The sequence below is a fragment of the Paramisgurnus dabryanus genome, chromosome 5 (assembly GCF_030506205.2).
Source record: "Paramisgurnus dabryanus chromosome 5, PD_genome_1.1, whole genome shotgun sequence".
NCBI lineage: Eukaryota > Metazoa > Chordata > Actinopteri > Cypriniformes > Cobitidae > Paramisgurnus > Paramisgurnus dabryanus.
The window spans coordinates 19,938,553-19,965,511 of NC_133341.1; the positions used below are offsets into that span (position 1 = coordinate 19,938,553).

Sequence of the window (26,959 nt, forward strand, 5' to 3'; positions counted from 1 at the left end):
CTAGAAGTTGGCATTTACAATAGTGTACGATAATGTTCAATCTGTCCCATTTTCTGAACATTTTATAAAGACTGATGATGAAAGTCAAAGAGAAACTGGCGCATTAATGTACAATTAATACGAAAAGACAATCTGGACCAGAACCAAGCTTCAGTAAAGTGTGTCACATTTCTGGACAATATACAACTTCTAATAAATCTTAGGATTGACAGTAACATATGAATCATAAGCCTCTGGTGTATTTGGCAAACAACACCAATGAAGTCATTCAACAATAAAGTCAACACACGGATCTTGATCCCATTTCAGATTTATGGCATGATTTCATTATGATGACATCCATACAGGAAAAACAGACTTCTGGATTCCCTAGAAGTACACTTAAGTAAACAGATTAAGAAATTAAGCAGTCATTCATTGTTACTCAACTAAACACTCACGTTTATAAGGTGAAAACTGTAATATGAGACAATATTGACAAAAGAAATATGTAATTTCATATCCAAGGTCACTGTTTCTCTGCACTGTTGAATATTGTGTTGATTTTCCGGGTGAATAACAACATAAGTCATAAATATACCAAAGTCTGGTCTTCCTGGGTACACCTGAGGACCACATATTATAAGAAACAGTAAAATAATGTCTTGGACGCATCACGAGTAATTAAATAGGACACCATGAACGTCATGAAGACGGTGCCCAGACTGACCAGCTTATGGAAGCCAAATATCGCGGTACTTTGATGTCACACACCGATATGTCTGCGCAGAACTCTGCCCTTCAGTGTGCGCCTTTCTGGACCATCTGCGTAAAGCGATTCGTGATACTGAGGGTCGTGTCGATGAAACGCTCCACGCAGCTAGCGAGACACGTCTCTGTCCGCGAATCCAACTTGCTGCTCGGTTTGTCCGGCATACACTTATCCCAGCAAACATCCGTGAAGTTGTGTACCTACAAACAGGTTAAGAACGGTTACGATACTAACTAGTAACATTGCTTGTGTCGAACTTGTGATTAGAGAGTTACCTGCGCTTGAAACTGAGCTTTCTGTTGCTCCACGGCAATGAGTCGCTGAAGCTCCGCAGCATCTGCTGTCTCAGATGAACTAGATGACGGCATATCAAAGCTAGAACTGAAATCAGCCATGATCACACTTTTCTTACAGATTACACACACAAGAACACATGAAGGATAAAGCAAGTGCGGGAGGCGTGGGAATGAAGGCAGCAACTTCCGCCGCAGGAATATGACGTCATGACGTCCCATCAGTGAAAACTTTGAAAAAATGCTTAAAAATAAATGGTTTATTATTTTATAATTCTTTAATTATATATAACCATCAATAATTTTGTTTTAAAGGTTTAGTATTTTGCTACTAGCCCCATGAACATTTTTTTAAGTATAGCCTAGTGTCGTATATTTAATAAAACTGTAGTAAAATGTTGTTACTAAGTTGTTAAATGTTGTTTTAAACCTTGCAGTTTAATAAATATAAACATTATGAAACCTTAATGTATAATATAATATTTACTCCTCTATATCAATTCACTATTGTTAATGGTATAGACTACTGTAAAATAAATTGCAGTATAGTATACCCCAGTAATTACATTAATATACTACAGTATACCACAGTACTGCACTATTTTGTAACAGCATTTTATTAATTTAGTTCCATGTTACATTCATAGTCTATTTTTTATCATTTTGTGATATTTCATAAAAACGTTATCACTTGCACTTTTGAATTCCGCTGTTAGTGTCAGTGCCCAGCAGAGGTCAGTGTTTCGGTTTTATTGTCAAAAATTTCAGTAACATCATGCAGATTTTACATATTTACTTGACTACTTTTGCTAAATTTGTTTCCATAAGAATGTTTAAATAGTTATGTGAAACAGTTGAACCGTGATGAAATTTAATTTTGTTGATTCTAAAGCCTATATAGTGAGTAAATTATTAAAAAGGTGGTTTAATGATTTGTAATAGTTTACTATTTTTAGACTTTATTGTCCAATACAGTATAAGACAAAGAGAAGTATTAGCTGGCCCCATGTGGAGCACGTAGCTGCCTTCCAGAACACAAATTTCCACAGCAAATACTTAAACCAATCAAATATCAGTCTTTCAGGTCAGTGTGGGAGATCTGTATAGTTCAGCAACTCTGGACAGCTCTATTTTCATTAATTTACTGTGTATTTAGGTCCTGCCAGTGTCACCGCATTTCATGCCAAGTCATGCTGGAGAGGCCCAGTTGCTTAGATGTTGTCCTGGTTTTGTTATGTCCTTGAAGGAATTTTAGTAGGAGTTTGGAAATAATCACTACAGTTTTCCCCATTTTAAGATAATGGGTTGGTCACTAGAATCCCAGAAATGGTTCTTTAACCCCTTTAAAGACTGATATGCAAATACATGATCCTTTTCTTGATCTCAGTATAGTGTCTTGCTTGTTAAAACATTTACCCCACTACACAAATGATGGTACTTTAAGACCCTACCTTATATACTATATATACTATATACTGTAAGTTGATTCAAGATAATGGCAGTAAGAAAAACTGAGTCTTTGAATATGATTTTTAATTACTTTTTCCACACACCGCAAGGTTGTTCTTTAATGTAACATTGAAAAACTAAATTTTTCCATTTAAGTTTTAACCTTTGATCTAAAACCAGTCACTGTGACAAATATACAAACATACAGCAGGGGGGGGATGTGCATGCCATTACGTTTAATATTTTAGTCAGCCCACTAAATATGATTAGACCACATTATATAAATTCATATACTCTGGCTTTATTTATAAAAATATCACTTAAAAAAAATGAAAAGACTAGGCTAAATTAAAGATGTTGGTACATAACCAGGAAGTAAAAGAGGGAAGTATAGGGTTAAAGTTTAAGTGAGTCGGTCTGTTCTGCAGTGCAAACAGTAACCTGCTAAAGTACATTCTCTACTGCTTGTATGTACGCTTTATCTGAAGTTATAATGCCAACATTAAGTATAATTAAAAATGCCCTTTGGACCAGCAAAGGTAAGCAATTATATAAAAATGTCTCAGTTTGATCAAAACATGCGTTGTTTTAGTTTTTGTATAGGCTATATGTGCTTACTGTACGTGCTGTTAGCCTAACGTTACAAAAGAAGCTTCATTTTACTCTGCTCTGCACCGTTGTAACACCGTTGCTAAAGATAAGATGATTGTACATTATCCTGCTTATTGCACGATCAGCTAATACAAAAGTAAATAACTGTAAAAAAAAAAAAGGTACAGAGATTTTTATTCCGTTAGATATGATATAGCCCGCATATTTATCAGACCGCTGGGTGGCGCGATTGACCACAAAAACAATTTAGAGAAACGTGTACTTTTTAAAATGACTTTTACTGGTGTAACTTGTATTTTTGCATTAATGTGACATCATTTAAAATGTAGTATAGCATTCAGATATTTAAATGATATATTTAGAAACCAGTTATTTATGTTATGTCGGAAAATATTGTTAGGCATTCGACGTCACGCTACTGGCCTCACGCTATGAGTGACGAAGGTCACGGTGTCAGATGTCCATTACGGCAGTCAAAAAAAACATTTTTGAATGTAATCACTATGGTCCCACTAAACACAGGACGTCGGATAGACGTGCAGATCATGTCTATATTGGGTCCGTCGGTCCATGACCAATTCTGGACATGTATTCGACGTCCAAACTAGGTCCACTATTTGGACGTCCCACCATGACCCTATTTGGACGTCATATTGACGGGCAACATTGGACGTTTAAACTGGGTAATTTTTTGGACGTCATTTGGACGTCATATTTATGGGCCACATTTGACGTTTAAACTGGGTAATTTTTGGACGTCATTTGGACGTGAATGACAGGTCTATGTCTATATTACATGATTAGGCCTATAAAAATGTGTTTATTTACAAATATCATCATTATTGTACCAACATGATTAATACATACGAATAGTCTATATTATTATAACAATACTGTTTTTTCTGCTTTCTTGAATTACATACAAAATTCATCTAAATGTACCATTCAAAATATGTAATTAAATGTGTAGTTCGTTATATTAAAAGTATATGACCATACTAACAATTTAACATGAAAATATTCTCATATTAAAATGTTCATGATATGAATGCAATAAGAATGCCTTATTTACAACTTGTAAGTATGGCCACGTGGCCGAGTGGTTAGTGAGACTTGTTTCTAACACGGAGGTCGGGGGTTCGAATCCCACGGCCGGCAGGAAATGTCTGAAAGGTTTCGGTGCGGTGGATGGGTGAAGTGCAGAGGCAATCATGTCTTTTCGCTTTTTTCACGTCTCTTTTCCTTACACGGCGGTCCTACGGTTGTCAACATTTTTAGACATGCAGAACACGTCGAAAAAAAGACGTCGCCTGGCGTTACAAAACAACCCCTTTTATGGACCGGATTCGGACGTCCAAAAATTACATGAAAAAGACGTAATTCCGACGTCACTTTGCGCAGTGGGGTGGTCCAAAAAGGCAATTTTTGGCTGTTACCAATGTGATGGTCCAGGAAAGCCATCTTTGGCTGTAACCATTATGGTGGTCCAGGAAAGCCATCTCTTACTGTGTCTGGCCAGCATGATCAAATTTTGGCTTCTAAATTCCCAATGCCCCAGACCGTCCTCTTTGGTGACACGGTTAAGAGCACAGCAGCCACCGGCCACAGTGCCTCAGTCTGCTTGTCGCAGAGAGCGCCCACCCTGCAGCCGCCCCTAAGCTGCCATAAAACCTGTGCATCATGAAACCAGGCGCAGGCAGAATGCCCAGCCCACCGGCCCCAACCAAACCCGGTGGAAAACACAAGAGTAAGCAGCCTGAGGCGGACGACCTGTAAATTGAAGGGGATAGCTCTTTGGGAGGTGGTGACCACACCACTCCCTCCTTTGGTGGAGGGCCAGCTGGAGAATCTTTTGTTTAGCTAATTCTGTTCCACTGCTGGCTGAAAATCCAATGGTACCCAAACTTCTCACCGCAGTTCCCTCCATATATAGGTCAAAAGAGGGCACATAGAGTGATGGGTGGAGCAGAGCTGAACCATTCTCATCCTTCTCTTTTGCTAGCAGACATGATTGGACTGGAGAAGATAACCATGCATTCTTTATGCATCATCTATCTGTCCAACCAAGGAGCCAGGTGAGTGGCATACACACTCACCCAGCTGCCCCACTGTGGGTACATCCATAGTACCTTGGATCTGCTCGCATGGACCACTGGGAGAAGAGAAAACTCACCCCTGTGCATAAGATCTCTTATCTCATTACAGAGCTCACATACAGACACTCACAGAAGGCTCAAAGAGTGAACGTCACACCGGCCTGTCACCTAAAGCCCGATTTATAGTCGTGCGTAAGTTCTACGGCGTAGCTATGGCGTAGGCTATCCGTAGCCTGTGCGTAGCCGGATGTGCACCTCGCAAAATTTTTAACAGCGCGTCAGGTCTACGCGGACCGCAAGCGCTGTGATTGATCCACCAGAACCCCTCCCGTCAGGGAAACCGCGATGGTGAAAACAAAGATGAGCCATGTTGAGGAGTGATTTAACTCAAACTGCAACAAAAGTCACTGTTTATTTACATCCATCAATGCTGGTCTTCTCAAATCATACACAACAAGTTGCAAAAGTATAAGTGAAAACCGACGCAGAACCTACAGCGTCGCGGCTACGCCGTAGGACCTACGCACGACCATAACGAACCCTTAACTCTCAACCAATAGTCGAACCTCTCATTTCTTTTGGCTGGTGGTCCTCTTAGAACAGATGTATAGGCATACTGTTGTATTCAAAAGTGCATTTGCCACGGGCTGTAGAGGGCACGAATAACAGGCCAGCAGTCTCAGGGGTCTGAATGGGTCCCCAGCTGCATTGGCATATCAATTGCCTTGAGCTGTTGGCAGTGCGTCTTGGGCTGTCTACGGGGGAAAGACATGCTAGTCCGCAAAGACAATACTGTGACCATTGTGTAAATCAACAGACAAGCTGGTCTACGCTCCTGTCGCATGTCACAACTTGCCCGCCTTCTGCGAAGTCAGAAGCATCTAAGGTCACTCAAGCCATTCACATCCCAGGCACGCTAAATCATGTCGCCGATGAGCTCTGCCGAGCAGCACTCCCACGTGAGTGGCGACTCCACCCCTAGATGGTCCAGCTGATTTGGAGACAGGTCAGCTGCGCAGGTAGACCTATTTGCATCTCCAGAAACCTCTCACTGCCAGCTGTTTTATTCTCTGACCGAAGGAACACTCGGCATGGATGCACTGGCACACAGCTGGCTGTGGGGCCTGCCCAAATGAGCATTTCCCCCAGTGAGCCTTCTTGCACTGACACAGTGCAAAGTCAGGGAGGATGAAGAGCAGGTCCTGCTAGTAACACCCTACTGGCCCAACCGGACCTGCTTTCCAGCCCTCCCTGGCGTATTCCTCTAAAGAAGGATCTCCTCTCTCAGAGATGGGGCATGCTGTGGCACCCACGTCCAAACATCTGGAAACTTTATGTGTGGTGCCTGGACAGGATGTAGAGGTTCTAAGTGGCCTACCCCAGCAAGTAGTGTTTTCTATTTAAGTCTTTCTATTTAACAACATGGGCTAGAGTGAAGGCTCTCTCCCTCCACCCTAAAAGTTTGTTGCTGTGATACCCCCCCACCATGATCCCATAGCAGATAAGTCTGTAGTCTAGTTGTCAGGTTCCTTAGGGGGGACGGGAGATTAAATCCACCTCGTCCTCCTTCTATACCCTCTTGGGACCTGTCCCTGGTGCTAAAAGCACTCCAGGGAGCCTCCTTCAAGCCTTTGCAGTCAGTGCAGCTCAAGTTTCTTTCAATAAAATTTTGCTACTGGCTGCAAATGTGCCTATACTTTAAGGATCAGGTAGTGAACATGCAAGCTCTGCCCCTAGAGGAGGCAGACCCACCCCTGACTTTGCTCTTTCTTTTTCTGTGCTTTGCGGATATACGTGAACTTAACACAAAGCTTTAGGACCTTGGAACAGCTCTTTGTCTGTTATGGACTCCAACAGAAGGGACAACCTTTCTCCAAGCAGAGGATGTCTCACTGGATTGTGGATGCTATAGCCCTGATTTACCAAGCTCAGGGCACACCATTCCTGCTTAGATTGTAAGAGCACTCTACCAGAAATGTTGGTTCCTCCCAGGCACTGCCGAGCGATGCCTTGCTAACAGACATTTATAGAGTTGTGGGCTGGGTGACACTTAACACCTTCTCCAGGTTCTATAGCCTCCGTGTCCGGCTCAAGTGTCTGCTTGCAGTGCTAGTATGTCACTAAATCGGTGCCAGAAGTTCCAAAGTGGCAAACTATACCATTTCCTCCAACGCCACTTACTCAAGCCTTTTATTCGTTGAATTATTGAAAACCTTTTGCTAAGCTTGGCGTCCATATGTTATGACCCCTGATGATCCCCCATGTGTGTATTTTTCCACTGTACAGCCTTGAGCCCACGTTTTCCCTTCAGAGCTCCCTCTGGCGTTTCTGTTTGGTGTAGTTTGCTTGAAGCCACCCAGATGACCTACATGTTTATTCCATAGTGTACATCCCACTGAAAACCTCCTTAAAGAGGATGTGGCTTCCTTTGCGTTGCCCTTACTGCCAGAACATGTACACTTCCTGGTGTTAATTAAGTGTCACTGATTAGGTAAGCAGGACCACCCTTCTCTGCATAAGCCCTATCCTGGCTACTCTAATAGCAAATGGCCAGAAAGCTTACGGAGGACACTGGAAGGGGCACTGGGAGGGACAGCACCCGTGGCGCTTTGGTAGGGATTCCCAATTCATCTGTCATCGAAGTGATGTCGAAGTGACTGACTAAATGTGATCGGAGACTTCCCCTAGCTACGGTAACTATACCACTGCTGAGGGGCCTGTCTTCTTTGGCACAGCTCCTTAGCGAAAACCTGAATATGCAGCACACCTGCCACCTATTTACACTCCCCCAGGGGGTGGGCGTGGCCAGCAGATGCAAATATTGCATGCCAATATTCATTGTCTTTTTCCAGTTACACTTGGAGAAGATAAGTATCTTTTCCAATTCGTCGGTCATCAATGTGACGTCTCCCTTCCCTTCCTTCAGGGAACAAGGGTTACATCTGTAACCGAGACATTACAGTGTACAATTGACAAGAAACACTGAGCTTGATAAATGCATTAATTGAAATGCGTAACCAATATACTGTAGCACACTTTTTGCCAATTATTTCAATAAACTTGACATAAGCCAACCTACTTAGTGTGCTTACTTCACTGCATGCAGATAGGCTACATTGTGATGAATAATGAAGCAGTGTGCTTTTAATGACAGAGAGATTGATTGCTCAACTAAGGATAATATGGAAATCCCCTCTTAAGTTAAAAGAGAGCAGAAGTCTAAATCTTTTAAAATGTAAAATATTGTGTGATGTATTTTTGGATAAGGTTTTTTTCTTCATATTAATATAAGACTGTATCTGATTTGTTGTAATGTAATTTAAATGATGGTTTCTGCATAATTCAGTCAAAAAAACACAACACTCAATAGCTTATGACTAATGTTGTTAAAGTGTTCACACCGTTCATACCTGATTCATTACACTTGATTATATGCCCTTCAGCAATAATGAGATAAAATAACAAAAATATATTTTTTCCAAATAGATCAGGAGGGTCCAAATTTTTTACAGGGAGCTAGATTGATTCTTTGAACACATCTGGGGCTGTCTACCATTCATATACTGTATGTGACTCTGCCTGTGAAAACCCAGCTAAAGTCATTTCATTGTGATTGGCTGTTTTCTACATAAAAACATCCTACGTAATGCAAAGAACATTCTGTGAAAATGTAGCCTTGAAATATTTAATAATGACCGAGTATGAGCCATGTCAAATTTAAAATCAAAGTTAAAGTTTTGATTGAAATCAAACTAAGATAATCATTACCTCATAATTTGATTATAACACTTTAGCCTGGTTTCACAGACAGGCAGGGTCATGATATATAATACCATTACATAGTTTAGGGTCACTGGACTGAAATGTTTTATGATCTCCTAAAAATCTTTTACATATTTATAACAAGATCATTCAAACCTAAATCTAAACTAGTGCTGCCACCATGTGTTGACATTGTAAATCACATGACCTACATTTTTAATAGACAAGATGCAGGCTGTTTGAAATTCCCAGGACACGCTTGATAAAGATAATGCAAATGTATTATGTGCATTGTCTGTAGTGTAAATGTATGTTAGCAGAATAAGTCATTTTTCACATCCAGACCATGTTCAGCTGAAATTATTATTTATTCACATCACTGCTCATATGCTCACAGCATTTATTCATTCATGCGTGCACTGCCCTCCCTTCCCTTGCTTTGTCACATAATCCTGTGTGATGTAACAGGGTTAGCGAACTTACATAAAAGCACCATAGCCCCTTCCATGTATTTCACTCTATGCTAAATTTTTTATTTTCTGATATTTGGTCTAGGGTGCAGCCATTTACCATTCTACAGGATGTCCTGCACAAAGCTTCAAACATCAGGTAAGAATTTGAGAGATCTTCTTCACATATCTGTGAGTTTCCTTTTCTTTAGTAGTGCATTATTGAGTTGGCTGTGCGCAGGTTTTGTGATTGTTTATGGCTGCACAAGTATTAGAAATTCATTTGCAGTGCACACATGTTTGTTTAAAATCTGCTGATGTATCGAAATGAGAGAGAAAGGCTTAGGTACGCTTTGGGAACAATGGCTTTTTGAGTGGAGATTGTTTTCATTTCTGCACAGCGTTTGCTTATGCATAGCTGAAATTTAGATTGTACCTTTCTCGCTGTTGTCCCTAAATACTTAAATTATTTATTCTGTTTTTGTAGCTGACCTAAATAGTGACATAGCAGCACTGCACCTGTTACCGTATTTTGTTGTTACCACAACGGAAATGCATGGTTAGCAATCAATGTATATATGTGTATTTTAACTCAAAAGAAAACAAACTATGTTGTATTAGTACTTGTATTGTGATTACCTTGGCAGAAAACAGTCAAGATCATGTACAGTGCTGTTCTGTTCTACATTAACATGTTTAAACACCACATTTAAGGACTGGAAAAAAACTATTATTAATTAACAATGTATATAATATTCCTGTATGAGCCTTTATATTAAAAAGTGCTGCATATTTTATAATTGAGCTTTGTTGTATACTATTATTTTCTCTTCTGCAAAATATGCTTAACTTAAAATCAGTTGTACCATTCTTGATGGCTGTCTGTATTTTACAGCTATTGATGGTAAGAGAACATTCAACACCACGGTGAATGGGCTGCCAACCATCGCTCATTTAGTGCGTTCTGTAGACGAGACACCTGAGCCCATTCCCACCATAGTTAAAGGTACCATCCCAAAATGGATCAATGGAAGTCTACTTCGGAATGGTCCAGGAAAGTTTGAATTTGGGAATCAGCAGTAAGTACATCTTTATGCTATCATGATAAAAATTTACTGTTAACAAAACTAGAATCCACATTATTGGAATATATAATGATCAGATAGTAAATATTGTAATATTAAAGCAACACCAAAGAGGGTTTTTTTTACCTTAAAATAACGTTTCCAAAAACAATTCCGCTTCCAACCTGTAGGGGGAGCAAAGAGCATAAACTCTTTAGTTTTGCTTTAAAACAGGGGTGGGGAACCCTGGTCCTGGAGGGCCACTGTCCTGCAGAGTTTAGTTCCAACCCTAATTAAACACACCTGAAAAATCTAATTCAAGTCTTCAGTATTACTTGAAAATGAAATTCAGGTGTGTTTGGTTAAGGTTGGAACTAAACTGTGCAGGACAGTGGCCCTCCAGGACCCAGGGTTCCCCACTCCTGCTTTAAAATGTTCTATATCCATCTATCTATCATCTCTATGGTCTGTAGTTAGTAAAAGTCCATAATAACTCTAATACGTAAATCATGTAAACTCTAATATAAATATGTGTTACTTCATGCTCATGTACAGTATGTTCTCCTAAATATCTCTCCAGTTTTAACCACTGGTTTGATGGAATGGCTTTGCTGCACCGCTTTCAGATTGAGGGCGGCAAGGTGACATACAGGAGTCGCTTTTTGCGCAGTGACTCGTACAAGCAGAACAGTGAGAGGAACCGGATCATGGTGTCAGAGTTTGGCACTTTGGCCCTGCCTGATCCCTGCAAAAATATGTTTCAGCGTTTCCTGTCAAGATTTGAGATGACAAGTAAGTAAAGCATAGTCAGTGTGTATGTCTGTGAATGATTCTAAAAAGGTTTACTAGCCATGCTTTTGCAAGCCTGTTGTTGAATTGTATGGTATATTATTGTATTCTATATACAGATTTTTTTGTTCAGGGTCATTGTGTTAAACAAACATTGATGTTTATGAGAATGGCATTTTATAATGGCTCTTGAGCATCATCGATAACTACAATGTTTACATAACATAACATAATGGAGTTTACAGTATGATTTGTGTTATACTGTAAATAATGCCAGATATGCATTAACAATAATGGGCATTTCACATGGTGTCTGTCAAGCTGCAAAATTGCCGCATGGCTTGCACTTTTCTTGGATAGTAGAAGCATTTAGTGCAAATATTTTTATATTCAGCAGCATCTGCCGTTTCAGTTAAAATAGATCTGATTTTTGTAAATGAAGAGTTTCGTTGCAAAACAAGATAACTCCGTTTTTTTTTCAGAAATTTCGTTTTTGGTTCCAAAAAATATTTCATTCCAATTAATATCAATTCAACTGCAGTTGGTTTGTTTTGATTTAAACCTTAATAACTTAAAACACCATAAAACAAAATAATAAAATGAAAACATAATAATAAACATGTTTTGACAAAAATGTTAAACACTGAGTTATCTCGTTTTGCAACGAAACTCTTCAAATACAGTCGGATACAAAGGTATCTCAATATTAAGATAAGGCGGACAGCATACAACTCGTTGAGACTGTGGTAATGCTGGACTGTCAGTCAGTGGCCTTGGGCTAGGCTTTATCAGTGTGAAGTCACATTAAAAAGAGAATCATAACTAAAAGAGACTGCTTTGACATAATGGGGATTAAAAAAGAAGGAGTGGGTGGATTTCTTTCATTGTATGGTGGTAATGTTCACACACTGCCAACACACATTTATGTCAAAACACCTTATGAATGTGGATTTTCATAATAGGTGCACGTTAATACAGACATTATGTCAAAGTAAAACGAATCCGATTCCTCTTGTAAATTAGAAAATTTGATGAAGCATGAATGAACTGTATACCTTTACTTACCAGAAAACAATCAATTATGATCTATTTTAAGACGCCTGTAGGATTTTTAGAAGCCACAGCTGAGTCTTTAAGAAATATCACAGCCATTATTAATATAAACATTTCATAAAACTTTTTAAACGCAAAAGCTTGTCACTGTGTTGAAAGTGTACTACTTAAAATCATGTGAAAATGTGTCAGAGGTTTGTAGCTTTAGACTTGCTAATTAAATACTAGGATTTACAAATACACTCTTAAAATGGTGCTAAATAGTACTTAAAGCTCGTAATCATAGGGAAACCATTTTTAGCGCTACATAGCACCTATATAGCACCTCTGTAGAACCATAAGTCGTGTTAAAGCATGACTATAGCACCACTTATGGTTTAACACAGCAAAGGTGATGTTTAGCACTTACAATTTTTTGTAATGTTTCACCTCTTTGATTCCAGAACCAACTGATAATGCCAGCGTCAGCATCATTAAATATAAGGGCGATTATTACGTCAGCACAGAGACAAACTTCATGCACAGATTGGACCCAGAGACATTGGAGAGCAAACAGAAGGTACATAAAATGATAGCCTGTATACTTAAAATCACCATTGTTCATGTACTCTTTTTGTTCTTTCTTTTTCTTAGATGTTCATTAAAAAAGTGTCTGCAAAAATATATTTTCATTTTACGATTAGAAACCTAAAGGAAAGATTGTAATTTGTAGGTGGACTGGAGCAAATTCATAGCAGTAAATGGTGCTACAGCTCATCCGCACATTGACCCAGATGGCACAGCATACAACATGGGTAACTCATACAGCAAGAAAGGTCAGATTATAATCATTTTATTGAACTCATGTTCAATAATATTACCAATGATACAGATTTGGGTTGGGCGGCATGAAGTTGTGCTTTGATGTGTGTTTTATAGGGACCTTTTACAACATCATCATGGTGCCACCTGAAAGAGAAAGTCCAGAAGATACTCTAGAGGAAGCAAAGATATTGTGCTCCATTGCCCCTCATGACAAATCCAAACCCTCCTATTACCACAGTTTTGCTAAATGAGGACCCTTTGTAACCCTCAATCTCTTTATTTTGTAGGTGATCAAAATAAACACAAGCTTTTATTAAAGTATAGACAGATATTTTTTCTGTGTGAAGCTACAGTACAGATGAAGCATTACTTTAGCAGGGCACTTGTCTGAATGGTCTAACCATATACTGTATAAACAGTGTAAATAAACAAAATTCTTTTGTTCATCTGGATGTTTCAGGAATGTCGGAGAACTATGTAGTGTTCATTGAGCAGCCCATTAAAATGGATCTGTTCAAGATAATGACCAGCAGAGTCAGGGGGAAAGCACTAAGTGAGGGTATTTACTGGGACCCTAACCAGGAAACAATCTTCCACCTCATTGACAAACAAACTGGAAAGGTGAGATGTTCATGTACTGTATAGTCTCACTGAGAGCAATATATATATATATATATATATACATAAACAGATAGATCTGCTGTGGTCGTCTTCTCTCTTCCAGCATTTGCTATCTTAAAGGTCCACTGTGTTTGTTATTAGCAACATCTTGTGGTGAGACTTCAAATTGCAACCAACTCAGTCCAAAACGTTCTTTTACTTGTTGATTTTATTTTATTTTATTGTTGAAATGTTTTATCATTGTTTAAAATGTACAAATGTAAAATTACATGCATAAAAGAAGCCAAAAACTATGTAATAAATAAATATTAAAATTGAGGCTATTAACTCTTTCACCGCCAGCGTTTTAAAAAAAGTTGCCAGCCAGCGTCAGCGTTTTTCATGATTTTCACAAAAGTTTAATGTCTTCCAGAAAATGTTCTTCTTCAAATATATAAATATACAATACACCAAATGAAAGAAGAGACCCTCTGCTTTCAAACAAAAAAACCCGTTTCATCCTACCTTCAGTAGTTCTTTTGTAATCAGCTTTTGAATATGGGTAGGTTTCTGCAAAAACACCACATTTTGAGCAAAAAGCAGAGATAATTCCATTTTTGTGACGGACTTTTCATAGAGTTCCCATTCAGAGCGATCTTTAAAACAGACACGGACATGCAGCAGCTTGCCATAGGGCAATACTTCCGGGTTTAAAAAGCCTAGTGGATAATAGCGGTATTGCGGAAAGACGGAAAAACTCGTCATTGGCGGGGAAGCGTTTTCTCTTGATTGACGAGATATCTTGTCAATGGCGGCGAAAGAGTTAATAAAATGTGCTTTGGCAGGCAACTCACAGATTCTTTGCGGGCAACTTGGGTGCCATGTTGGTGACCACTGACTTACATAGTGGACCTTTAAAGCCCCCATAAAATAAAAAACTTTACTTACATTTTAGTACGTAATAAATACGTTATGTTTAAGAATATATATAAACTTATGTCACCACATCAAATGAAGAGTTTGGTTCCAAAACGCAATAAACGCCATTTTTGAAAAAAATGAGTTACTGCCAAAATCAGTATTATATCAGGTCAGTAGTTAAAAGTAAATAATTAATTTTACGCAAAATCCAATACCCGCCGTGATATTCTGTCATCTTTTCTCCCTTTGTTCCCAAAATGCGACAAACGCCACTCCTCCTTTTTTACAGAACGCAATAAATCCATTCCTGATATTACAGCGGACCATTCACGCAATGTAAACAAACATGGCGGCGCGCTGAGTACACGGAATCCTAATTTTCCTCATCTACTTTGTACTTCGTGATCAACAAACAAAACAAAATAATACTTTAATAGCATTGCTAAACCTGTGATGGTTTTCTGTGACGGGAAAGAAACGTAAGCCATCAACATCTAATAATTTCCGCGAGAGGCACTCGGCTGCTTGTTCTCCAGACAGCATCAAGCTTCTCATGCTAAAACATTGACCCCAGAGGATCTTATGAAAACTTTACATTATTTTACTCAAAGTCAACGAAAATCGAGCGGGACCAAAACATTTTACGGCTGATCGCTGTGAAAATGTAAAGAGACGACGTCAAATATAACCGCAGCAATGTGTTCTTAATATAACAAAGTAAGTGTTTTGGTTAATGCCATTAATGTTTATTTTTTAATCATTGTATACCACTAGTCAACTAAATAAATATAAAATGGTAAAGATGAATTCACATTTATACATTGATTTAATAGATTTATAGCATTTTGAAAAAAAAAACTGTCATGGATTTATTGCATTTTGTGGAAAAAATAATCAGTTTTTATAATAAATCTTTGAAAATCAAGTTATGGATTTGAATTTCTTATGTTTTTATAACCTAAAGATGCTATGTGAAAGTTTGTAACAGAAAATAGTGGTTTTCATCTTGTCACTTTCTTGGTATAGAAAACACGTTTTTACCGAAATTTGTCAAAATGGATTTATTGCGTTTTGGAACCAAACTCTTCAAATAATGCTGCACATTTCCAAGGCACTTCAGTGGGCCTTTAAATCCAGTAATTATGCTATACAATGTAATTTTTTTTTTATTACAAGTAAAACAGAACAATGACATGATAACATGAGATTTGGTGTAATATAGTGTTGTTGTGATAAAATGACCTTTAACAACTTTAACTATAACTCTTTCTTTAGGAGAGCTCAGTGAAGTACTACACCAAAGCTCTGTCCACCTTCCATCAGATCAATGCTTTTGAACAGGATGGATTTCTCATGCTTGACATGTGCTGCTCTGATAATGGTCAGGCCATTAACAACTACCATATTCAAAACATGCGTCAATCAGGAGAGGCATTGGATAAAGTAATGCTCTTTTTTAACCCTTTATCCCATCTGTCTATCTTTCCTTCATTTTTAGTGTAAACTCTATTTAATTCATATTTTCTGTTTAATAATCTATTCTCCTGACTAAAATGTCTGGTATATAGATCTAAAAAATACCAAAGAGCAGTTCTTAAACAATAAAATCTAATAAATTATACTTTCCTTTGTTTCTCATGTCACTCTTAGATGTATAACAGCATGGGCCAGCCACTTCCTCGTCGTTTTGTGCTTCCTCTTAATATCACCAAAGACACACCACTGGAACAGAACCTCAACACAAGACCTGACAGTACGGCTACTGCTGTCTGCCGAATGAAAAATCAGGTATTGTAATCTGGTTATATTCAGCCTTTAAAGGGGACATTTTACAAGATTTTTTAAGATGTCAAATAAATCTTTGGTGTCTCCAGAGTATGTGTGTGAAGTTTTAGCTTACAATACCATATAGATTTATTACAGCATGTTAAAATTGCCACTTTGTAGGTGTAAGCAAAAATGTGTCGTTTTTGGGTGTGACCTTTTAAATGCAAATGAGCTGATCTCTGCACTAAATGGCAGTGCCGTGGTTGGATAGTGCAGGTTAAGGGGCGGTATTATCCCCTTCTGACATCACAAGGGGAGCCAGATTTCAATTACCTATTTTTTCACATGCTTGCAGAGAATGGTTTACCAAAACTAAGTAACTGGGTTGTTCTTTTTCACATTTTCTAGGTTGATAAAAGCACTGGGAACCCAATTATAGCACTTAAATATGAAAAAAATCAAATTTTAATGATATGTCCCCTTAAAATCTGCATTAGCGACTTTAAAGGGTGGTCACATCAGTCATTTGCTTTCTATTCTATGCAAACACTGAAAAAGCAATTTCATGTGGAAAAAGTTTGCATTCATTGCAAGTTTAAGCAGAGTGAACTAGACCTGTAAATTTGTATGATGAGAACCAATAAACATCTTAGATCGTCCTCTTAGCTCAGTACAAAAAATTCAGACTTCAAAGCTGTATGGTTTGCATTGTTGCATAAAAAAATATTCATGTGTGATTTGCATATTGCATATAACAGGTAATATATGACAGACCATACGGGTATTATCATGTTTTTTTTTTATATATATATTTCATTTTCTCTCTCTTTCTCTCAGGTTTACTGCACATTTGAGGACCTCCATAATGATGACCTGCAAGATTACGGTGGCTTGGAGTTCCCTCAAATTAACTATGCAAGATATAACACCAAACCTTACAGATACTTTTATGGTTGTGGTTTTCGGAACTTAGTAGGAGATTCTCTTATTAAAATGGATTTGGAGAGCAAAAAGTTTAAGGTGAGATTATATTATTGCTGTTTATGGCCAATAATGAATAAATAATATTTAAATATTCAAAATGGCTTTGGATGAATAATTTGAGAAGTAGAATATGACAGCCGTAAAAATTGATTACCAGGTATGGTGCCAGCCAGATCTCTACCCATCAGAGCCTGTTTTTGTTCCTTCACCAAATGCTGAGGAAGAGGATGGTGGGATTATTTTGTCTGTGCTGATCACACCAACAAAGGTACAACAGCAGAATATATAACTACACATGTGTGCATAGAAATGTAACAAGAAACACACAAGCGCTGTACTTCACTAAGTATTCTGTTATTAAACCAAAAATAATTTCAGAAAAAAGTTACGAAAGTTAACACTGGGACAGTACCTTTTCAAAAATTTAACTTTTGTTTCTGATAAAGGTGCATATAAGGTGCACATATCTTTACCTAAATGTGAGCACATTTAAAAAAATGGGTATACCATCCCAATGATAACATTTGTACATGTTGAGAAAGTACAAATGAGAGGATAAAATCTGAACAATCAAAACATTTTAATCACAGTAATATCTTACTTTTCTCTCTGTAGGACAAGAGTTCGTTTCTCCTAGTCCTAGATGCCAAAACCTTCACAGAGCTGGGAAGAGCTGAAGTGCCTGTCAACATTCCTTATGGATTTCACGGAACATTTAATTCCAGCGAATAAAGCTCAGGTTAAACAGTTATCACAATATACTGTTAGCAGCTATGCTGAGAACTCGGATTTTAGAAATCGTCCAAAAACATTGGCATCTCTTATCCACATATTAAACAAAAAATGTTATAGGCCTAAATGTTCCTTTTGAAAAAAGTACCCCTACGAAATGAAAATACTGCAAATACTGCAGCGGTTTTTATTAGCAATAACTCAATTATTAAGTTCAGTTTAAGTGTTAATGAACGCAGTTAGTGAACATGCACTCTTTAACAAAACCTTTGGCACATGTGACTCATGTAAAGGTGATTATAATTAGATGTAATGCTCAATGCTGCAAAATTTCATTAATTCTAACGTTTTCTTTCATTCAATTCTTTTTATTTTTATTCTGACGTGTTCATTTTAGTTCAGTCGTGATAGGTTTAGTTTACAAGTGCAGGAGCATTTACCTCTTTATCTTAATTTTATGGCATTTTTGTTAAGGTTGGTGCACCAAGCATCAAGTTAATTTTCGACCTTGCCTTTAACCACTGTAACAAAGTGTAAAAAAAGTAAACAAAACACTAGATTTACACGTGAGCGTGTCCATCTCACTGGGAAGTAAGGTAATGAAGTGTACATACACAAAACATAAATGTGTATTTTTGCAGGCTCTACCTCTTATATTTTGCTTGTTTACATTTTCAATTCATTCAAGTTTCATTTCATTTAGCTATAGCCTAATATTTTGTACTAATTGATGTAATGATCACAAATAAATACCAACACTGTGATAAACAAGACTTGTATGCCATCTGGTGGATTTAGAGACAAAAACTTTCACAATGTTTACAATCAGGTGAGAAATCAGTGGCCAAGTGTAGAGTGTTTTGGTTTGAGTATTATTTCTTTTATATTTTAATTTAGGAAATAGTAAGCAAAAAAAGATGCTGCAAAAAGGGCGTCAATTACTTCCCCTGTCCAATAGAGAGCAGTAGATACTCATAACAGGCATGTGTCATTAACTTAACCGGGTATCAGTGTGTAGAGTCCCATAGGTATTTAAGCACTACAAATCATATATTTACAACATTTGCATTAAGTAAATCTGCATTCATTCATTTTGTTTAGAGACATAATTTGATCTGAGCAATGTGTGTGTATCTGTTCTTGCATGTTAACATCTCTATGGCTCAGTTAAAGTGGGAACTCTCAGATTTCCCCTAATCCCTGCACATCAAACAGCAGGCAGAGCAAAGCAGATGCAGACAGACAGGCACTGCTCTCCTGTGGTATCTCGACCTGCCGGATCTTCTTTCCCCGTACACAGTGCTGTTATTGTCCACTATGTGTGTTTGTGTGAGAGACACGGTTGTGTTGTTTGTCCCTGTCTCTCCGTTCCTCTGTTTCTGGGTTTGATCAAGCCAGTGGTAAGGAAAGAGCGGTCTGTGGACACTCATGCACATGACCAGACATTTGAAGCTATATTTGCAATTAAATATTACATTATTTAAGATAAATTATGATGACAAATGCACATTTTGAATTTTTTACTATATATGTGTATTGAAAAACTTAAAATATATCCAAACCTGTAAACAGGCTAAACATAGATCAACCCAGCCTTTTCTGATTTTACAAATAATATTGCATTAAATGAAAATTGTATATTAAATACGATAATGAATGAATGAATGAAAACACAAATGATTAAAATGGCGGGAAGTAAACCAATACACTAACCAGGTGGTGGACGCAACAAAGACAGCTGTGTGTATGTGTAAGTGTGTGTGTGTGCCTTGTTGCCCTGCAAATCCCACTCAGACACCTGCACTCAAAGCTTCCCACTTCTGTACCTCCACTTCAAACAACTACCGACACACAGAGCGGAAACAAATATCTACAGAGAAGGGAACAAAAGATTGGGAAAGAAAGACCTTAAAGAAAGTATTAAAAAAAGAACTTGATAAAAACTTTGTCAAAGCAATCTACTTTGATACTTTCTTTCTGATCACACTTGAAACACTGTTTCCATTGAAGTTACAACAACCACAAATCCTGAAACGTATTACAGCTCTGATAGCTCACAAAATGTGGCTCAACACAATCTCTTGGCAATTTGTACGTATTTTATTTTAAGGTGTTTAATTCATATATTTTTCTATTTTAGTATGATTCAGCCCAGTGACTTTGGGTTTAGGGGCGGAATTTGTATTAATACTTTCCCTCATAATTACAGCTTTGATTCAGTTTGTACAACTTCATACAAATTAGCCGCCTTGTAAAATATGTAGGAATTCCGTTGAGATAAGGTTGAACAGGTCTTTACATTAGGAAAAAAATCCAAACCAAGTGGCACCTTGGCATCAGAAATCATCTATGTGTAGATTACAGTAATACAGTTTTTGACGCTTAAGTAAAATAACCTTCATATGACTTCATGAATCAGACAAAATCACGCTTTAAACCTTTTCCAGTGGATCTTTGAGTTGCTCAAACCTTTTTTTAGATGTTGTAATGATGACCTGCACTCTTGTGAAGTAATGCGAGTAAAATTACACAATAATAATTCATAAAAAAAAATCGTCGTAATTTTACGGTAAAATGCTGGCAACGGGGTTTCCAGCAGTGCACCGTAATTTTACAGTTTTATTACTGTATTCTAATTTACGGCTGTTCTGTAAATTAATGGTAAAATGCCGCAAGCATGTTTCAGCTGTGTACCGTAATCCTACGATTTCATTACCGTATTCTAAATTACGGTTGTTCTTAAAATGTATGTTAAAATACTGGCAGCAGGGTTTTCCAGCTGCATACTGTAATCCTACTGTTAAATTACCGTATTTTGAATTGCCGCTTTGCAATTAAATAATAGAATGGCAAAGATAAGATGAGGAACTTTTAATGGACCCTTTAATGGACTTTATTTATATTAAAGGAGTTATGCAGTCCAAAACAGACGTTTACTGTAGTAAAAAAAAAAGCAAGACAACATGGTTAATTTTCATAAGATTAGGGTCCTTAAAGGTATGATGTAGGAACACATCTAGGATTTTAACTGTTCTTTGCGAGATGTTAACTTTGAATTGGAACTGTACTTGGCCATCTACTGATGACGTTTCAAAAGTATTCAGTCTTTATAATACATGTCCAGACAGAAAATGCATATTAATCAGTGGCCAACACATACCAGTCAGTAATTTCGGTACACTTCCTCCCCCCACACCCACCACTCATGCAACCATTTACGGCAAGAAACTGTAATTTTATAAAACAGTTCAGTACCGGAAAATTAGGCCGTAAATTTACGGAAAATATTGCTTTGTCGTGCAAGAAAATATGTACAATAAACATGCATACTGCATTTATGAACTGGAAGAAAATAAATACTGATCTGGTCCAAACATTTTATAGGAGACTTTTTATGATGTAAAATAAATCTTTGGTGTCCCCAGCGTAAGTATGTAAAGTTTTAGCTCAAAATATCATATAGATAATTTATTATAACATGTTAAAATGGCCACTTTGTAGGTGTGAGCAAAAATGTGCCATTTTGGGTGTGTCCTGTTAAATGCAAATGAGCTGATCTCTGCACCAAATGGCAGTGCCGTGGTTGGAAAGTGCAGATTAAGGGGCGGTATTATCCCCTTCTGACATCACAAGGGGAGCCAAATTTGAATGACCTATTTTTTCAAATGCTTGCAGAGAATGGTTTACCAAAACTAAGTTACTGGGTTGATCTTTTTCACATTTTCTAGGTTGATACAAGCACTGGGGACACAATTATAGCACTTAAACATGAAAAAAGACAGATTTTCATGCATGATATATTGACCCTGTAAATGCTTTTAAATGCAAAAACAAACACTGTTAGAAATGAAAGATAAAGTTAAAAATGAACTCAGGGTCAACACATGCTGTTGTTGGTTGGCACAAAATTAAGATTTTCTCAAGGAAATAATTGTGAAAAGAATTTTTAAAGAAATATTGGAGAGAATGTCTGTACCCAGTGCCCTGTGACTTAGTTTTATTACTGAAGCCAAAGGAAAGGAAACAATTGTGCCTGCAGCTTAATATCCTCCAAAGAGAGTATGTATTGTTAAAAAAGATACAGCTGCAACCCGGTCTGAAACTTTACTATACGCAAGTTATGATTACCTATAACAATGATATACACAAGACAGATCTTTCACCGGTCCTAGCTATCTTCTATGTTGTAGAAACGGTAACCCGGTACACCTGTAGCTTTTGACTTGTAGCTTTTACTGTAAGATTTATTGGTTAGCTCTAATCTTTATTACTAATGCAACTACATTGCAGATATTCCAATTGTGTCACATAAGAATATTATTACATGTTTATAACATGCATGGTAAAAATATTCCAAAACCAGTAATTGGGTATTGCATGCGACGTCGTGAACACATAGTCAGATATCACAATGTATATTTACATGGGAAGAATTAATTGTATCTGCACCCCCCCCTCCTCACATGCATTAACATGCACATTCTATAGTAATGCATTACCAGCAACACACACACACACACACACACACACACACCTCACTATTGTTTCATCAATAAGCTTTACTCCCAGACTTATTTTAACCCATAAAACATGGCTAGCATATTAATAAGGTCTTCTAGTGTGGCCATCTCTCTCTCTCATTGATACCGGAGCTTTCTGATTGGATAATAGAGTTACTTCATATGACCAATAAGGGAGGACTGCACCTTTTCTTCTCCTAGCAACAGCAGCGACTCTTTCCTTTCAGAACGACAAACTCACACCCGTAATATTACAATATGAATAACGGCAGATTCACAGTTGTGTAGAAGAGAGCAGGAAAGCAATAAGTTGCTCTCTCTCTTCTGCCATCTTGCTCTGCGTCGTGCAACCCCTGCTGGCTTCTCCCTCCTCTCTGATTCGTTTTTCTCCCTCCCGGTTCATCCTCTGTCTGGTCCCATTTTCATCTCATCTTTGGCTCATCTCTCTTTGTTGCTGGTACTCATTTTCTTATTTTTTTATATTACCTTCATTTGACTCTTTCCCCGTACCCCACCCCCCATCTCCCTCTCTCTCTCTGGGCTAACTGTGAGTCTCTGGTAGGGACACACACAGCCGGCTCCTGTTTCATGCTCTTAAAGAAGCAGCATGTTTTTCGTTTGACTGAAGGACTATGCTGAAGGATTCTGGGTAAAGCATGCACTCGTTGACCCACAGAGAGGGAGCGGTACTGCACAGGGAGTCGCTGTGGAGCAAACATCCCACCAAAATCTCTCCTATACAGACACACACACACAACCTTGCACACGGTTACAGAACAACCTATAGTACAGGACTGCCTATAAGTTAATCTCTACATTAACATATATATATATATAAGCTATATAAATATATCACTATTGAGCATATAGGTCTACATTAGCAATGTCAGTCATGGTAATTGAAGAGTCAACATCTCACTTGATTTTATTTATTAAAACAAAATATATATATTTAATTTGTAAAATGGAGGTTACGATAAAATTGTCTCAGTGGTCTGAATTGTTCTGTGATGCATGTAAATCCACAACTGGATTTTGTTAGTAGATTCATTAAATAAACCAAAACCATACAAAATCGCATAGATGGTTTGTTTTTGTAAAATCACAATGCTGAAAGTGTTCATAGTTTGTTAGGCTAAAGCTTTACTTAACAAAAACTGTTGGCAACCATGTGTGAAAATATCTTAATAGCTTGAAATATCCTGCTGTGTGACTGTAGTGTCCTGCAGTTTGACAGACAATACTCCAACAAAAAATCATTTAAACAGCTTTTCTTGTTTTATTTTGTAATTATGCACGCAGTTTTATAACATAATGTTCAGCGATTACACTAAAATATGAATTAATTAAACTCAGTGCGGGATCACATCATAATAAAGGATGTAAAATGGTGGGAAAATTAAACCGTCCTTTAGCCTTAATTATGATACATTTAAGACATTTATGCTAGATGTCTTCTACTACTAAAACACTTATGTATTGTGTAATATATATATTTATATTTACCTTCAGAGTAAAATGTATTAATTGTAATCATCTATTTTGAACTTGCGATTCAAACTTCGCACTTTGCTGTTCAGCCCCACCACTCAACCTCAACTGACCTCTCTCTCTCTCTCTCTCTCTCTCTCTCTCTCTCTCTCTCTCGCTCTCTCTCTCTCTCTCTCTGCTCCAGAGGAATTCTGCCGCTGGGCTTTTTAATATTCCCTGTGCTTCGGTGCGGCCCGGCCAAAGCGGGCTGACACTACAGATTAACCACAGACAGAAGGAATGCCGCGGTGCTTTTGTGCCACGTGGAGAGCCGCCAACCAAACGCCTTTGGCCAGGTTGGACCGTAGGAGATCTCTGAAAAGAAGAAAAGTGGGAACAGAACCGGGAACAAGAGAGAAAGCAAAAGACAGAGAAACAGAGAGAGTTCAAGTCCTGAATTGAAAGGTGAGGATCTAAGATGAGGCAGACTTCACTCTGGTTGGGAGGTGTCAGCCTAATTTGTCAGCTGCTTGATGATGACCTCAAGCTAACCACAGAAAGATGGCATGGGGAATTTGCTAATAAGCTTTTGGCAAGAGTGAGAACTAATGCCAAAGATCAAACAGATATTTGCCTGGTATACACATGGAAGTGTATGGCAAATTAAAGACAGCAATTATTGCATACCATACACATTATTTAAAAAAGCAAAAAGTACAAAAATTTAATTCAAAGTTTGACTGCAACATGCTAAATCTGTCTTTTTGGAAAAGGGAGGTACAGTATACTAAACTATTCAAATTCCCTCAGTGCTCTGGCTTATCTATTCTCTCAGAGACAAGGAGGCATCATTGGGGTGTCTGTGGAGTGAGAGAGTCCATGCAGGGAGGGGTTAGAGACCCACTGGCGCCAGCAGTATGTCCTTAGACACCTGGCATTTTGTTGGTGGTCAGGGTTACTATGGCAACCCGCCAAGATTTTGCCCGGGTCCCAGAGGCAATTCTGGACTGCACAGGTGCATGTGTCTATTATTTTACACATTCAATATTGTTTAAAATGTGAACTAGTAAATTATTTCACATTTAGATTACCAATTGTCCATTTCTGGAGGATTAGTGATGCCCAAATTAATTTTCACATGGTTATTTGCCCCAAAGAAAATGAAGTTGTCGTCACTGACAACAGAAGAATGAGAGACAAAGACGGAAATACATAGTGTATAAGCATAACAAATTAAAACACAAAAATAAGAAAAGGTAGGAAATAAGATAAACAGAAATATAAAAAGAAAAAATAGGGGAAGAAAGTAAAGAATAGAAAAGAGGGAAAGTAAGCACAATGAGGAAAATCTGTCTCATTCAGATTAGCACAACTGAGGGAGGCACTTTTTAAAAAGGGGAAACTGCAGCGTTAGAGTGAAGGTGGAGAAAATGAAAAGAAAAGTGAAGAAGTTAGAGGAGAAAGAAACAAAGACTGTAAAAAGAAAAAAGGTAAAGGGATTGAAAATACATGTGGTATTTGGCAAAATTAGAAGGCTGTTCAATCATCTATGCTATATATAAATATTTTAGGCAGATATGGGAAGAGAAAGAGAGAATTTTTTTTAAATTGAGACAGAAGTAAGAATATCAAGGAAATGAAAACCTCACACAAAGGGGCCAGAAAGAGGGAGACCCCTACAGACAAAAACAATGTCAGAAAAGCATTACGTTAATAAAAACAATTGTTGTGCCCTTGTGAGAAGGACTCCTTTTTCTTAAGTTAACATGACATTCATGACACTATTGCTACAAGAGTGAGCTCTCAACTTTAGCTAATAAACTGAACAGTCATTGCGTATGAAATTTTTTATAAAAACTCTATTCCCCATACATTATATTGTTGTGCACATCCTGAATGACAAAAAAAGAGTATTTTTATAACACCTCTAGGAAGACAAAATTTGTTTGTTGGTCTGTTTGTTATTTTTTTATGTTTCTCTCTAAAAATACGTCAAACATCATAAAGAATTATTATAATTATTACAAAAGTCTCCAATGCACATAAATATAAAAAGTAGAGTCTGTAAATAAACAGATTTTGTATAAATACATTCTGCATATACATATTCTGTGTATTGTATATCCATTTTCCTTTCCATCTTATTTGCTATAAATTAGATTTGCTGTAAAACACACGCACACACGCACATTCTGGTTTCCATGTTTTGTGGGGACATTTCATAGACGTAATGCAATTTATACTGTACAAACTGTATATTCTATTCCCTTCCCCTAAACCAAGCTGTAACCATCACAGAAAACTTTCTGCTGCCTTAGATTTTCAATAAACATCATTCTGTTTGGTTTATAAGCTTGTTTCCTCATAGGGACCTCAAAATGTCCCCACAAGGTCACAAAAAAAACTGGTATTCCTATCTTTGTGGGGACAATTGCTCCCCACAACATGATAATTACGAGGTACACACACACACACACACACACACACACACAGAGAGAGCGAGAGCGAGAGAGAGAAAGAGAGAGAGAGAGAGAGAGCGAGAGAGAGCGAGAGAGAGAGAGAGAGAGAGAGAGAGAGAGAGAGAGAGAGAGAGAGAGAGAGAGAGAGAGAGATTAAACGCTGTCACTATCACTTCAACAATTTCAGCTCAACAAACTGTGTATACACTTAAAACATAATGTCATTTACACTGTAAAATTTTGTGTGTGATCAACTCAGATTTTCAAGTAATTTCAACTTACTATTATATAGCTTGACAAGTGATGAGTTGCTACAACTTATAACAAGAAGTTATATATTTACATATTTTAACTATATTTAAAAAGGCAAAACAACTCATCGCA

At 37.6% G+C, this 26,959-nt stretch overlaps 2 protein-coding genes and 1 long non-coding RNA gene across 4 annotated transcripts in view; 1 reads left to right on the forward strand and 2 right to left on the reverse strand.

Annotated features, from left to right (window-relative positions):
* Positions 1–292: 292 nt before the first annotated feature.
* timm8b (translocase of inner mitochondrial membrane 8 homolog B (yeast)) lies at positions 293–1,240 on the reverse strand. The gene is made up of 2 exons (XM_065250214.2): positions 1,027–1,240; positions 293–951 (listed from the first exon to the last, which is right to left on the reverse strand). The coding sequence occupies exons 1-2, from the start codon at positions 1,144–1,146 to the stop codon at positions 781–783; spliced, it is 291 nt and encodes a 96-aa protein (XP_065106286.1). The 5' UTR covers positions 1,147–1,240; the 3' UTR covers positions 293–780.
* A 457-nt stretch (positions 1,241–1,697) lies between these two features.
* On the forward strand, positions 1,698–19,040 carry bco2a (beta-carotene oxygenase 2a). 2 transcript variants are annotated; one of them, XM_065250215.2, is made up of 13 exons: positions 1,698–3,032; positions 9,519–9,572; positions 10,308–10,491; positions 11,057–11,268; positions 12,762–12,877; positions 13,031–13,133; positions 13,237–13,364; positions 13,582–13,743; positions 15,919–16,086; positions 16,294–16,431; positions 17,248–17,430; positions 17,552–17,662; positions 18,010–19,040. In XM_065250215.2, exons 1-13 carry the CDS (start codon positions 2,963–2,965, stop codon positions 18,124–18,126), a joined length of 1,746 nt encoding a protein of 581 aa, XP_065106287.1. In that variant the 5' UTR covers positions 1,698–2,962; the 3' UTR covers positions 18,127–19,040. The 2 variants fall into 2 exon arrangements, with proteins under 2 accessions (XP_065106287.1, XP_065106288.1); XM_065250216.2 differs by having other exon boundaries at positions 1,700–3,032; positions 11,103–11,268.
* Positions 19,041–19,044: 4 nt separating this feature from the next.
* The window catches only part of LOC141282189 (uncharacterized), a 39,265-nt gene continuing 31,350 nt past the window's right edge, over positions 19,045–26,959 (reverse strand). The window contains exon 3 of the long non-coding RNA XR_012336708.1: positions 19,045–19,996. This is a non-coding gene — a long non-coding RNA (uncharacterized lncRNA). The remainder of the gene's footprint in view (positions 19,997–26,959) is intronic.